Genomic DNA, 12,750 nt, shown 5'->3' with positions numbered 1-12,750 from the left:
TTGGAAGATTTGTCCAAGGCACCTACAGAAAGTTTCAGATATTCACATGAGCAATTTGTGTAGCACAGTTGTTAGGAGCGAGTTACTGCAGCCTTGTGTCACCCAGTAGGACTGGATCCACCTAGAGCCTCTCCTCCCTCAGCTGAGATAGAGGGCTTGTACCTAGACTGTTAATTTATGCCAAAGCATAAATATTTACATTACTTCCTTTTCCCTCAAACATCTTCTGCTTATAACAGCTCCAGAACTAAGTGGCTGCTTTCCTGACATGCACGGATGTTTTTATGGGCTTTTAAGAGCCACATGCTGATTTAGCCACATGCTAGAGGGCTCTCTCATTGGGTGAATGTCCACAGAATTTAATGATAAAATTTTCCAGGATGGTTTTTAATGCTTTTAAAAAAGTTTTCTCCAGATGCTATGAGATGTGGGAATGCTGTGAACTAGGACTACAAACAAACATATTTCAGATTAGTAGCCATTTCTATTCCATTTTCTCAGTTTGTGGAGAAAACTATATTTTATCCTATGAATCAGTTCATCATTCAATGCAGCCAAGCCTGCTGTCCCTGGGGAAGCAGCCACAGCTGCCTTCACTAAAGAGAGTGAGGAGCAGAGCCAAATCACCGGGGCCAACCCAGTGAGCTGCCCCGATCGAGGGGGTGCTCTGCAGAAAGCAGCCTAGCCAAAGGTGTGAGGTTGTAGACCTGCCGTTGTCTCCAAGGAAGGAAAACAAAACTTTCCTGATTAACAGCCTTTGGATTTTCTGCAAAACCAAGAAATGACAGATAGGATTACAGAGGAAGGGAGAGTGGAAAGATGGAAAAATGAGTGTAGAACAAAAAATGATTTAGGGATGTGTCTGAAAGATGAGTAAAACCAGTGTGCCAGGATGCTCCTAATGAAACAGAAAGATTTGGGGCAGAAAAGAGTGTTATAGTCTCAAGTGTTCACTTTTCAGGGTGTGGTTCCCACTGAGAAAATGGGATTTTAAAAACTAAGTGTTACCATAAACTAAGTATTGGCACAGACTATACTTCCATATTAGGCATGAAATCAGTCATTCAGATATTATAAAATGATTAATATCTCTGCTGTACTTAAAGCAGTAAAGAATACAAGTTTGGCTTGAATTATTCACAAAAGTTTTCCCATCGATATGACCAGAACCACCCCCAGGAATGCAAGACTGGAAGTGGACTTTTTGAGCCTCCCAAGATCAGGTCCTCCATCAGGATAAATCTCATCATAAATTGATAAACACCAACTAAAAATAGGCAGTATCTATGCCTCCGTTGCTGTGATGAAACACAGCCCCAGATCCCCCCTCCCCAGTGGCTGGAAGGTGTCCAGCTTCCAGATAACAAACATCCCTGATCAGTCCTTGCCTGCTCATGTGAGCAAAAAGTGAAAACAACTCTCTCAGAAGGGAATAAACATTAGTTTTAAAACACAGAGAGACTGGGATTTGGCCTTTGCTATTGATAAAGTTTCAATTGCCTGATGCGAAGGATGTATGGGTAGATAATTAATCTGCAGTGAAGCTGGTTGCTGGGAACACATTAACAGCTCACTTGGTTGATGAGAAACAGTGGCTCTGCGACAACATTTGGTTTGGCTGGCGAGGATTCATTTGTTCAAAAGACACAGAGCCTGTTTGTTGTTCATTTTCGGAAACATCAGCTTCTGCTCCATATCAAAAGCCAAAAAAGGCATTCCTTTTTTATTTTTCATGTAATATGGAATTTTTTGGTTTCTGACAGGACAAAGGCTTTAAAAAATGTTAGTGTTTATTTCTACAAATAAATGTTAATTAGCATAACTTTTTTTAAAGTTTATATACCCCTCAAAAAAAAATTGGTAACTTTAACACAAGGAATAATAATTTCCTTTCCTTCCTTGTTTTTCAAAGTTCAAATTATGTGTGAAACCCAAAGCTTCTTTTCTTTTTTTTTTTTCAACTGGTTTTAAACGCACCAAAATCTAGATCAACTTTAAAATAACATTATTTAAATGATTTAAAAGTAGGTAAGGAAAATCTAGGTATGTAACAGCAGTTTTTACAGTGCAGCACCTATATTTTTACATGCTTACAAATTGTATACAATATATTCTACATCATCATCTGTAATATATTGTATCAAAAAATGAAAAAGAAAACATTTCCTATCAAATTAACTATTTGTTCAGTTTCAACCTTTGAGTGAGTTCATATGGCAACACTAATACAGTCATTGGAAACTTCAGCTTTTCTTTTTCCTAATATTTTGTAATTTAAAATTTGTAACATTAATGTTACAACCAATATACTGTTTGCTTCATTCGGGTTTCTGGCTTGGGGTGAATTTCTGTCACAAAGAAGCACAAAGAAAGAGAGCATACTGACTTTTTAAAAATCTATTTAGATAGCTTCTCTAACATTGGAAATATTCACATGATATCGGAAGTTTTCACAGGGTTCTGAGAAACAGAGATAGCTTTAAAGTTTACTTCCACATCCCCACTTGCCTGATTTCCAGCACGGCCCAGGTCCAGGGTTTTGACTGAAGCTCATTTCTTAATATTTAGCTAATTTAAATGCTAATTAGTCTAATTTGACGAATAAAACGTGGTAGGAATTCATTAACAACTTTGCTCCTATTGCTTTATGTCTACAGAGAAATTTTCTAAAACAGGGCTCCAGGGACAGTAGCGCATCTGTTACCAGTTGAACAAGTTGGATTTTTTGTAATACTAAACCTTAGAGTTGGTAATATAGTGCAGAATTGCAGAGGAGATGGAGGAATGATTTTAAATTTTCCAGATCTAGCCCATCTTGGACATAGGCCACTAATGAAGAAGAGGCCTTATGCTGTCCTGGGCCCATCTGCTTCATGGGTTTTGCTTTGAGTTTTATACCCAGTGGAAGAAAACGTGCCTTGCCTCTGTCTCTCGTTACCTACTACAGTCGTTCCAGCTGATACTACAGTTGTTCTGCCTGATATTATTGCTGCCTGTATAAAGAACTCAAACTGTTCACCTCAAGCCTGATACTGTGGATAGGCTTTCATGGTTTTGTTGAGCCCCATGAAATCAGTGAGGCTCCACAGAGGTGGAGCAGACAGAAAAATGGATGAGACCATCTCTTTGGAAGAAGTCTTGGGGTGGTTTGCTTTGTTTTGGGGTTTGGTGGTTTTTTGTTTGCTTTGGTTTTTTGGGGTGGTTTTTTTTTTTTTTTACTTTCTTGCTTTTTTTCTGAGACATGTGCCATTGCCACGGTCAACGAGGTACTTAAGCAGATGCCAAATTTTGAAGATGTGACTTTGAAACAAGCAAAAGTTCACAAGCAAAGGTTGCTCTTGGGCTTAATTAGGTCAGTGAATTTTAGTCTGAAAAAGACAGAAGAGAAGCAGCCCTATGGAGAACTTCCATGGGACTTTATAAGGAAGAAAAAGAGGTTTCTCTAAAAGCCAAGTGCCTTTCTGCAGAGCTGGCAGGTGGCTGTATTACAGCAGTTTATGTCACAGCTAACTTAAATTATATCCATGTTTCAGAAGCTCTGGGTTAAGGCTACCTTCCTCTCTCAGATTCCCCAGGGCTATTCCCCAAGTAACACTAGTGAAGAAACATGGCTTCCTTTCACATATACAGACAACCATACTCAAAGTGGAATACCTTTTCTACACAACGCTATTATTATTTAATGCTGCCTGTCTGCTAGGAACATACAGTCACCCTTCTCTCAATAAACAAGGCTGCTGCAGGAACTGCAATGCAGTCAGAAGTGACATGGTCCTATGCAGCAGCCTGTCAACAGACAGCATTGTAATACAAACAAAAACCCAACCATTTTTCCCAGGGAAAATAAGTTTTCATTGCTAATCTGACTAGTAATTAGCTGTTCAACTGAAAATACCTCTTCTCTGTGACTGAGGTCTAAAGCTTGTTCCACTCTAAATCAGCAGTATATATGTTGTACCAGCTCCTCTGATTCCTACCCCATTCACTTTCCCATGCCATCTTAAATTGAGTTTAGAACTTATGAGAACCGATAGCGCTGCAAATGGTGAATTTGGTGTGTCTCAATGAATCCAGTATATCTCTCAACAAGCACATGCATCTCACGATGTTGAGCCTTTCCTAGTCTTCCAGTGTTCCTCAACCACAATTCACCTGGAGGAGCAGTAAAAATGTTTTGTATCTGGTGTGTCACCTGGGACTCATGGCTGAGATTGACACAGAGGAAAGCACTGGTGGTAAAGTTTTGATGCCATGGGGATGTTTGTATAATATTTACCTGCAGAAAGCATAAACTCATATTGTCTTTTGCAAGTTTTTTATGATATGGAAGCTTTTTGTTCATAGTGGTTTTGGCTTTGTTGACCTGAATAAGGAACTGAAAAGGTCTTATAGCGTGGCAAAAAGTAAAAAGAGAGGTTTTGCTAAAAAAGGATTTTTTTAGCATATTGGACTCTGATCTCTTTCTGTGTCAGCTCCCATGGCTGAATTAGTCTGTGATTATTTTAATTTGCATGTAGAGCAGCAGCCCCCATGGGGCCATCTAAAAAATTCCCCAGATTTTGGGGAAATATGGATTCAGGTCCCTCCCTGCTAAAGATTTTCTGTGATAAAGTGGAACACGTAACTGAGGCAACTCAAAGGCCTGTAGGCACCTTTCTTCTTCTGAAGATAGATATATTTCATGTATGACTTTTGAGTCCACAATTGTACTTAGATACTTAATTCTGGAGAAAAAAAAAAAATCTGTGGTTGATAGAAACCTAAATATAATTATGGATCTGGTCATTACTATTTCTTTGCCTTAGTTTTCAACCTGTAAATATTACTCTACCTCATGAAGGACCCGAAAAAATAAACGTTACAGATAGTGAGTGATATGCTCAAGTATAGCAGTGGTAGGGGCCATACAAACATATTGTAATTAAAAGGGGATAGGAAGGAACGTAAAGGAGGTCATCTGTATTGAGAATACCATTTATCAGTGAAAAAGCTCCAAATCAGTTTACCACTATTTTAGTTTAGTTCTGTGCTTGGTTTTTTTTTGTTTAAACTTTTGTTCCTGAATGCTAGAAGTGAACGTAATTAAGTTTACAAGTATTTCAGATAGAGGTCAGTACTCACTTCTACATGTTGACAGGTCTGAATGAGTTTCGCCAAAAGAGTTTCCAGTTCAGTATTCCTCTTAATAAGGTTGGTGAGGTTACTTTCCAAATTTTGCTGTCAAAAAGAAAGAAAAGAACACATTAGCATATTGAAGAATTTAATGTTTAGTTGAACAGCTGAAAAATTGATGTATTTTCAGGATCTGAATTTTGTAATTACACAGGCATGAACATGAGACTTTAATTTTGATATGCTCCATTAAATGTTTTGTCTATGCATCAAGTATGGTGAGACAAGACAGCAGAAAAGTTCAAGATAAGAGTGAGTTCTAGAAAATAGAGTTTCTAAGGAACCCACCAAAAACTAGATTAAGCAATTAATTTTAGTCAGGAGGAAAAAAAAGAGTAAGGGGAACAGCAGGGAGGCTTAAAATGTTTCACAAAAGAAAGTGGTTTATTTTGGCTGAGAACACTTTTTGACTCCTTATTTCCTGCTGTCAGTCTAACATCTGAATTTAAAAGCCTGTTGCTAACTGAGGTCTCCAAGTACGTGTCCCTTTGGGACTGTATTTGTAAGGACCCAGTAGATGGGTCAGCACTTTCTTCCTGGGATTTACAGTGCTTGGGGGATTGATCTAATTGATTTAATTCCCTAGTTCAAGAGCTACATTTTAAAATAAATATTTCTAAGGAAAAACATCCTTCCTATGCATAAGAATGAAATATCTTCTCACAGGTTGTGCCTTCATTAATGGCTCTTAAGAGAGAACTTGTGGCTTATGCCTGTGTTTATCAACCGATTGTGGCTGCAATAAATATCTGCAACTGTGGGACATCAGAGTGCTTTCCAGTGTCAGGATCTGAGGCTGCATCCTGGCCACTGTGCAACTGCATGTGAGATTCCCCTCCGTATCCACAGGAAGGAAATCCAAGCACATGAGGAGGAGGAGGTCTGTGATGGCTGCAACCCGCTCCCTGGTCTGGCTGCCTTGGACCATGCCGGGTACTGCGGAACTTGCAACTAGCAGCTCCTCGCTTTTTACCACACTTTCCAAGATAGCTACTGTTTTACATGAAATTCCATCTTCTGGAAACGCACGGGCATGAAAACATCCTGGCTTTGCATAAATGCAAAGTTTCCACAGAGATAAAAAAAAACCTCTGTAGAAATAACTTGAGTACATAAAAAAGAAGAAGAAAAATACAGTAGTAAGCTATTAAAAAGGGTCCCAACTGTAAACACTCATTTATTTCAGCCACTTCATGGGCATATAGTTCAATTTTGAAAACCCTGGGGACTGCTGGTGTGACAAGCTGTTCCTCATAGTTATTCAGCTATGTAAGTGTGTGAGACTAGGCCCTTGCTTGGTATTCCTGACAGGCTGACAGACCCTGCCTTTTAATTGTACTTTGTCCTCCGAGCAGTCCCCAGGATCTAGGAAGTACTGAACAAGAATACCAGAACTGGGCCCCGTGCTTCTCTCCTCACAAGGGCTGTAGTGTCTCTGCAGAGCTCTCACTAATTTCATCCCTCCTCATCTTTTATTAATGGGCTTCTTTTCTTCGCACTACTACTTTTCCCCCCGATGCGTCTATTCCGTCGCTTAAGTCCCTTCTGCTACCATGAACTCACCCGACTCCTCTCTTCCTTCCTCCCCACTCCCCTTACCACCTCCATGCATGCATATTTTTGTGTGTGTGTGTGTGTTCGTTTGTTTTCTGGTGCTGTTACTCCCTGCTTATTTCATGCTGTTTTAAAATACTTTGTTCCTTGCCTTCCTTTTCTGCAGCCATGCAGTCTCCCTACTCCTTCTTGCATTTGGCTACAAATGAGTGAAGCTGGCAGTATTTCACTGCTGAACCACACGTACTTTGGCATTTATCAGGGCTGATGCTGTAAACACCAGAGGAGCAGTCAGTCCTGTTGCATTAAAGATAGCACAGGAGTTTGATGGCTTTACGTATATAACCCTTCCGAGAAGCGTGATGGGTGTTTGAAGAACATAATTTTGGCATTTTCCTCCCAGCACAGCCATGCATATCGTGTATCACAAGCTCTGGCTGTAAAAATCCCTTCTACACTGCATTTATTTTATAGCCCATTAAAACAAAGAGTAACAAGGAAGGGCATTCTTTACTGAACAGTTTGAGCTGTATCTTATATTTCCATAAGCTGTACTGTGAATGATCGCTTAATTGCAAAGGCATGTTTGCTGTGCTGGTAGATGTCCCTTTGCAGAGCTGAGACTCACATGCAAATTCAAAATACCCTATACAGTTACAGTATCAGATAACCTTTGTCTTTAAAAAACAGTTTGTTAAGGGGGGTCCAAATGTGCAAGTACTCTTGAAATGATATTTATATACCTTCTTACTGCCCATATATTCATTTTTTACATGTTCTAATATTTTATACCAAAAGATTTAAATTGAAAAATGTAAATTCTTGATTGGGATTGCCTGATTTCAAATGTATTATTGGACAAAATAAATGCTAAGAGTTGGGACCTTCACATACTATTAAGAAAAAATATTCTCAAAGCTGTTATGGAATACTGCAGTGATTTTCATTAACCTGAAAGTGTCTTGAACTAAGGCCATTAATATATGAAGAGTAAGTACTTTTCTCCGAAACAGAAATTTATTTACCCATAGATTAAATAGCAATTATTATATCCAGAATATTTTAAAATCCTGGACAAAGAACAAAATTTTAGAATATGTTCTCTATCCAGTGAATACACACATAAACCCATTATTATGGTTTCACATAGGTCTCTTGATGTCCTCTGCATTTCCCAGTTGTGAAAATTGTGTCTCATTTTCAAACTGTAAAGCCTGAAATTTTGTTTCCTTGCAGTTTGGTATGCAAGAGAGCGGTGTCTTTTTAAGTCAAGAAGTATCAGAATTTTGATAAACTTCTGTTGAAGAACATCAGTTTATATTAATGCTTTACTAAATAGCAACAACCTGGCAGCTGCTTTCTGAAATTAATGTCAATCTTTTCAGTTTCACTAGGGTAAGTACTGAATGGCAGCTCTTAAAACTGGCCTGACTTGAAAGTTTTAAAGGTTATAAAACTCGATCAATTCTTGCAGTATGTTTACCCTCTTTTTCTCTTGGCAGTGTCTTCCTCTCGTTCTTTCCCCTATTCCATTCCCATATGGACCATGGCACCACTTTGTCTACCACATGATAGTATGTACCAGAAGGGGAGTTCAAGCCCTGCACTCTTTCTTTACTCTGCACAGGGGGAGCTGGAAAGGGCCTGAAAGGCTTTTAAATTTCAGAAATAGTTTAACTTGCTCACAGACTTTCCAAGTGTCACAAACCCACTTCACATCCACACCTGAAACTTCCCAGGTTATGTAAAACTTCAATGACAAATTTGGAGCTCTGGCCATCTTGAAAAATTGATCCAGTGCTGTAGACCAGAATTCCTGGGACAGTGAATTGTAGCCAGGTTTTAAGTCTGAAGAAAGCGTGCTCCCACGCTATGATGAGTGTGTGTGAAGATGAGTGGCAGAATAAGCTTATTCAAAGTATCTTCCTTCCTCCCACCAAATGTTCTATTGCCATTCTCTTAGGTGAACCAAATTACAACCATTTTTTTTTTAAATATTCCAGATAAATCATAATTTCTTACACATTTCCACCTGCCTTTCCTTATCTTTTTTTGTCACTTGCCAATTCTCATTGTTACCTCTCTATTAAAAACTGATCCTAGAAATGCAGGGGTTGGTTTTTAAAAGAAGGACAATAGTTGTGCATTTGCTTTGTGAACAGGCTTTATGCACATTAACTCAGTGGAATCAAACTGCTCTCAAAAACCAAAAACCAAGCTGAATCCTTCCTGACATAGCCTGAATACTGCTAGCTCAAGATCTTGACATTTCATGCGTGCTTTGCAACTGTTTTTGCAATATCAAGTATGAAGTGAGAAGAATGCTTACTGTCCATTTAGCATGGTCTGACAACGATACAACATAAATATTCCTATAATCTTGGGATAAATCCAAGTAGATGGAATCACAGACATGTAATTGAAAAGGACAGTTGAGCATGATGTTTCATTTTGACTCTGCATGCCTATAAAATTATATGATCCAGGGACTGGAGTCTGAAGTTGGAAAAATTAATGCTAAAAATCAGAGGAAGGCAACTCAGGACTGTATGCCTTCTTTAAGCTGCTGTCTAGCTCACACTGAAGTCATGATCTTGTTGCAGTAACGATTGCGTGAGGCTTGTGCCCTGATTGAAGTGGGAGGTCAGACTAGATGATCATAATGGTCTCTTCTGGCCTTTAAATCTATCAGTCTATGAAAACCAAATGTGAACCCATGCCCTTTGCCAAATTAACAGTCTCACGCAAAGCATCGCTTGTCTGAAATAGGAAGGTAGCACAAACAGATAGTCCTAAGCTACTACATGGGTCAAAAATGCTGTCAAAATAAATTAATGTAAGCTTAAGAAGAAAAACACTGACTTGTGTGCTCCTGCCTTACGTCACAGCAGAGAAAACAACAACATCCCAGAGATCTTCTCAGAGGCATTTTCCTGGTCCATAAAAAAATGTGTATTCAAAAGGCCACAAGATAAAACATATAGCTATCAGCTACAATGAGACTTTAAATTCCATTTTAAGTAAAGCCACTTTTTTTTTCTCTCATTAAAAATATTCTTCTTCCTGCCATTGTTAAATATAAGTATGCATTTGTATTTTCCACTCACTGCTTACTGGAAGGTTTTGAGAACCGATCCACTGAAACTACGGCATGTGCTAAGACTCACACAGTGTGGGGCAGTACTTTGTAACGACAGCCTTGCTCACCATTTACATCAAATCCATCATGATCAAAGCCCTTCAGCAGCAAACATTGACAGCAGTTTGCACTTCCTTTGCTCCTGGTGTAGAACTGACCAGGGTAAGGCATAGTTTGAGGCTACCTCCTGGTTTAAAGAAGAAAACAACTTCGGAGAGCCTTCTGGGCTTACAGACTCCTGCACAGTGGAAATTAGGTTAAGTAATTATACAGGTTTCATGAGAACCACAGTCACCCTCCCATCATCTCTTTACAAAGGGTCAAACTGAAACGGAGGTTATATGTTTTCAGATTTGGTTGGTTAACGCATGTAAACAAAAGCCACACAGTTACACTGCAGTAAAACAGAGAATGATGAATAAAACACCACAAAGCAGAAGTGTGATCGTATCCTAACTTACTCAAGGCAGCAGGGCAACCAGAGTGGTGTTGACATGGCAGATGAGTCTTTAGTACATGCAGGCTGGCTGGAGATCATAAATATACACCCTGTCGCTAACAAAGGCCGTGCAACTACATCTTCACTGCGACTGGTTTTCATCCTAACTTGAAGAAGTTATGCTTGCATGTGCTCCAGTTACGTTTCCACCTCATCGCGGTGACATACCCTATGAACTAGGCCTGTTGCCTCCAGGACTTGTGTCTAACCTATTAAAAAAGTTGCCAATCAATTCCAGAAGAACTGCCAGAATATCGAGCATGGTTTTGAGCCAGGTTTTGGTTGTATGCGAGTTTAATGTTTCCTTTGGTGTTCTTTATTTAAATGGACATGCCAGGTGCACATGGAAAAATTTAAGCTAATTTTTATTCTATGTACTTGTCCTGAAACAGATGACTACTCTTCCGTAGGATACACGTGCTCGACCCTGCATTTCTCCAGCCAGGGAATGGTAACATTTGCGGTTAATAGGAATGACTGACCTCAAGTCTCAAATGTGCAGAGCTTGACAACTGCACTCCACATTTCTATGTGAAAAGAAATAACAGCTATGATGTTGATACACTCCTGGGGACTAAGATTTTTACCTCAAGTGATTAGAGTATATCACAAGGAAAGACCCATGAGATGCTGCACTGTTAATTAATTGTCCAGGACTATTTTTATTAAAAGTGCAATAAAAATAGCTGCATTTGAAGCCACTGTGACTTAAATGATGTTAGCTAAGTTGGACCTGTTTCCATATTTCATAGGAATGTCACTTATTTTTTTATTAACCCTTATTTAAAATGGGACATTGTGAAAATTAAAGGAAATCCAAGCATTTCAGGTTCTTGACCACATAAAATCTTCATTAACTGAGAGCACAATATTCGAGGGAAAACCTACAATTGTACTCTCACTTCTCTGCAAAGCAAATGGGCAAAGCCATGCCCTCAAATATACCATGGGCACTTGCCACTTGCAGCCATGGCTCTGCCCTTTGATTTAACTACACTAATCTGCCTTGTGAGTTGCTTTGCTGCCATGCTCTTTTGCCTTCCTTCACTGCTTTTTCTCCCTTCTTCAGAGCATCAGAGAAATTTCACAGCTGGGGCCTCTGAGGAAAAAGGACAGGATGAGAGCCATATATAGTACACTATAGAAGAAGTTTTCCTTTGATGTGCAGTACTAGGTTTGGGAAAGAAACAATATATATATACTTAAAAACTATTCTGCCTGTAACAGGGACCATGATTACCAAGAACACAGGCCAACGGAACTGACACTGCTTAGGTATTTTCAATTTTATAATGGGAAATGAGCATACAAAAAATTAAAATACCATTTTCTTTTAAACAGAGAAAGCAATTTGTTTTCTCATGGCATTCAAACATGTTACAAAAAATTTGTCCCAGTTTAGACAGTGACAAAACTGAATATGGGACAAGTAATTTTTTTTAGAGATTTCCATTTCAATCAAACTATTATAAGATATCCAAATGTTGGTTTGGCTGGGATCTGGGGGTTTGGTTCATTAATGAATCATTAATCAAAGGAGGACTAGAATAATGATCGGGAATCAAGGCTCAAGAAAGCCTAGATTGAGCATTTGACTAAATTAAAAACCAAAACCAGTCTTGAACTGGTATGTGAACTAATCAAGGTTTACAAAACTGTAGATGTATTTGAGGCCCAAATATATTTGATTTTTTTTTCAGTTCAATGCACTAGTCAAACTGGAAGATGAAGTGCTAAAAGAGCGCAACAAATACCAGACACCCTGCATTTAAAGCATGTCATTAAAGACTTATTAAGGAGAGCTAGAGGATTCATAAGCTCGTTCTTTTCCCCGTGGGCTAACCCAGTGCAATGAAGGGGGTTAAGCAGAACTTGAACTGTTGCACAGCTGTTCTGCAGCATCCTGGCCGCATCTACTTCCGAACTGCCAGGACATGGACTGTACTTAAAACCAGGAGTTCAACAAGATCTCCTGCTCATGAGATGCCTAATCTAATATTGCACAAGCAAGACCTGGGAAGTATTCATTCCAAAAGCTGAAATTCCAAGTTTTGTACATAACTAATGACAGACATTTATAGGAAGAGAAAGCAAAAAGCTCATCTAAAGAACCACAATTTATGCAGTGTTATTAAAGTCCTGGCTTCTACAGATGTCTGCCTAAACATTTCTGAAAGTTTGTATTTTATTTAAGAGGTATTATTATGGAAAAAAATCTGGTTTTAATCAGTCAGTACATATTACTGCATTTTGCGGTTGAAAAATTCCATCTTATCTAACCAGGTATGTATAAAAAGCAATTTAGTATTATGTAAAACTGGCGGGTTAGAAAGGATGACTAGATAGGCGAGGAGTAGAGAAGGTCAACATGGTGATTTGGTCTGTG

General features: G+C 38.8%; 1 protein-coding gene across 2 annotated transcripts in view; it reads right to left on the bottom strand.

Annotated features, from left to right (window-relative positions):
* The window catches only part of MID1 (midline 1), a 100,810-nt gene that overhangs the window by 38,056 nt on the left and 50,004 nt on the right, over nucleotides 1-12,750 (bottom strand). For both annotated transcript variants that reach the window (XM_075718250.1, XM_075718256.1), the window contains one exon: nucleotides 5,122-5,217. In XM_075718250.1, coding sequence (XP_075574365.1) covers nucleotides 5,122-5,217 — 96 coding nt within the window. The remainder of the gene's footprint in view (nucleotides 1-5,121; nucleotides 5,218-12,750) is intronic.

Source organism: Pelecanus crispus, chromosome 1 (assembly GCF_030463565.1).
Source record: "Pelecanus crispus isolate bPelCri1 chromosome 1, bPelCri1.pri, whole genome shotgun sequence".
In the NCBI taxonomy this organism is placed as follows: Eukaryota; Metazoa; Chordata; class Aves; order Pelecaniformes; family Pelecanidae; genus Pelecanus; species Pelecanus crispus.
Note: the sequence above shows the minus strand (reverse complement) of the source record. Positions and strands in the feature narration are given on the sequence as shown.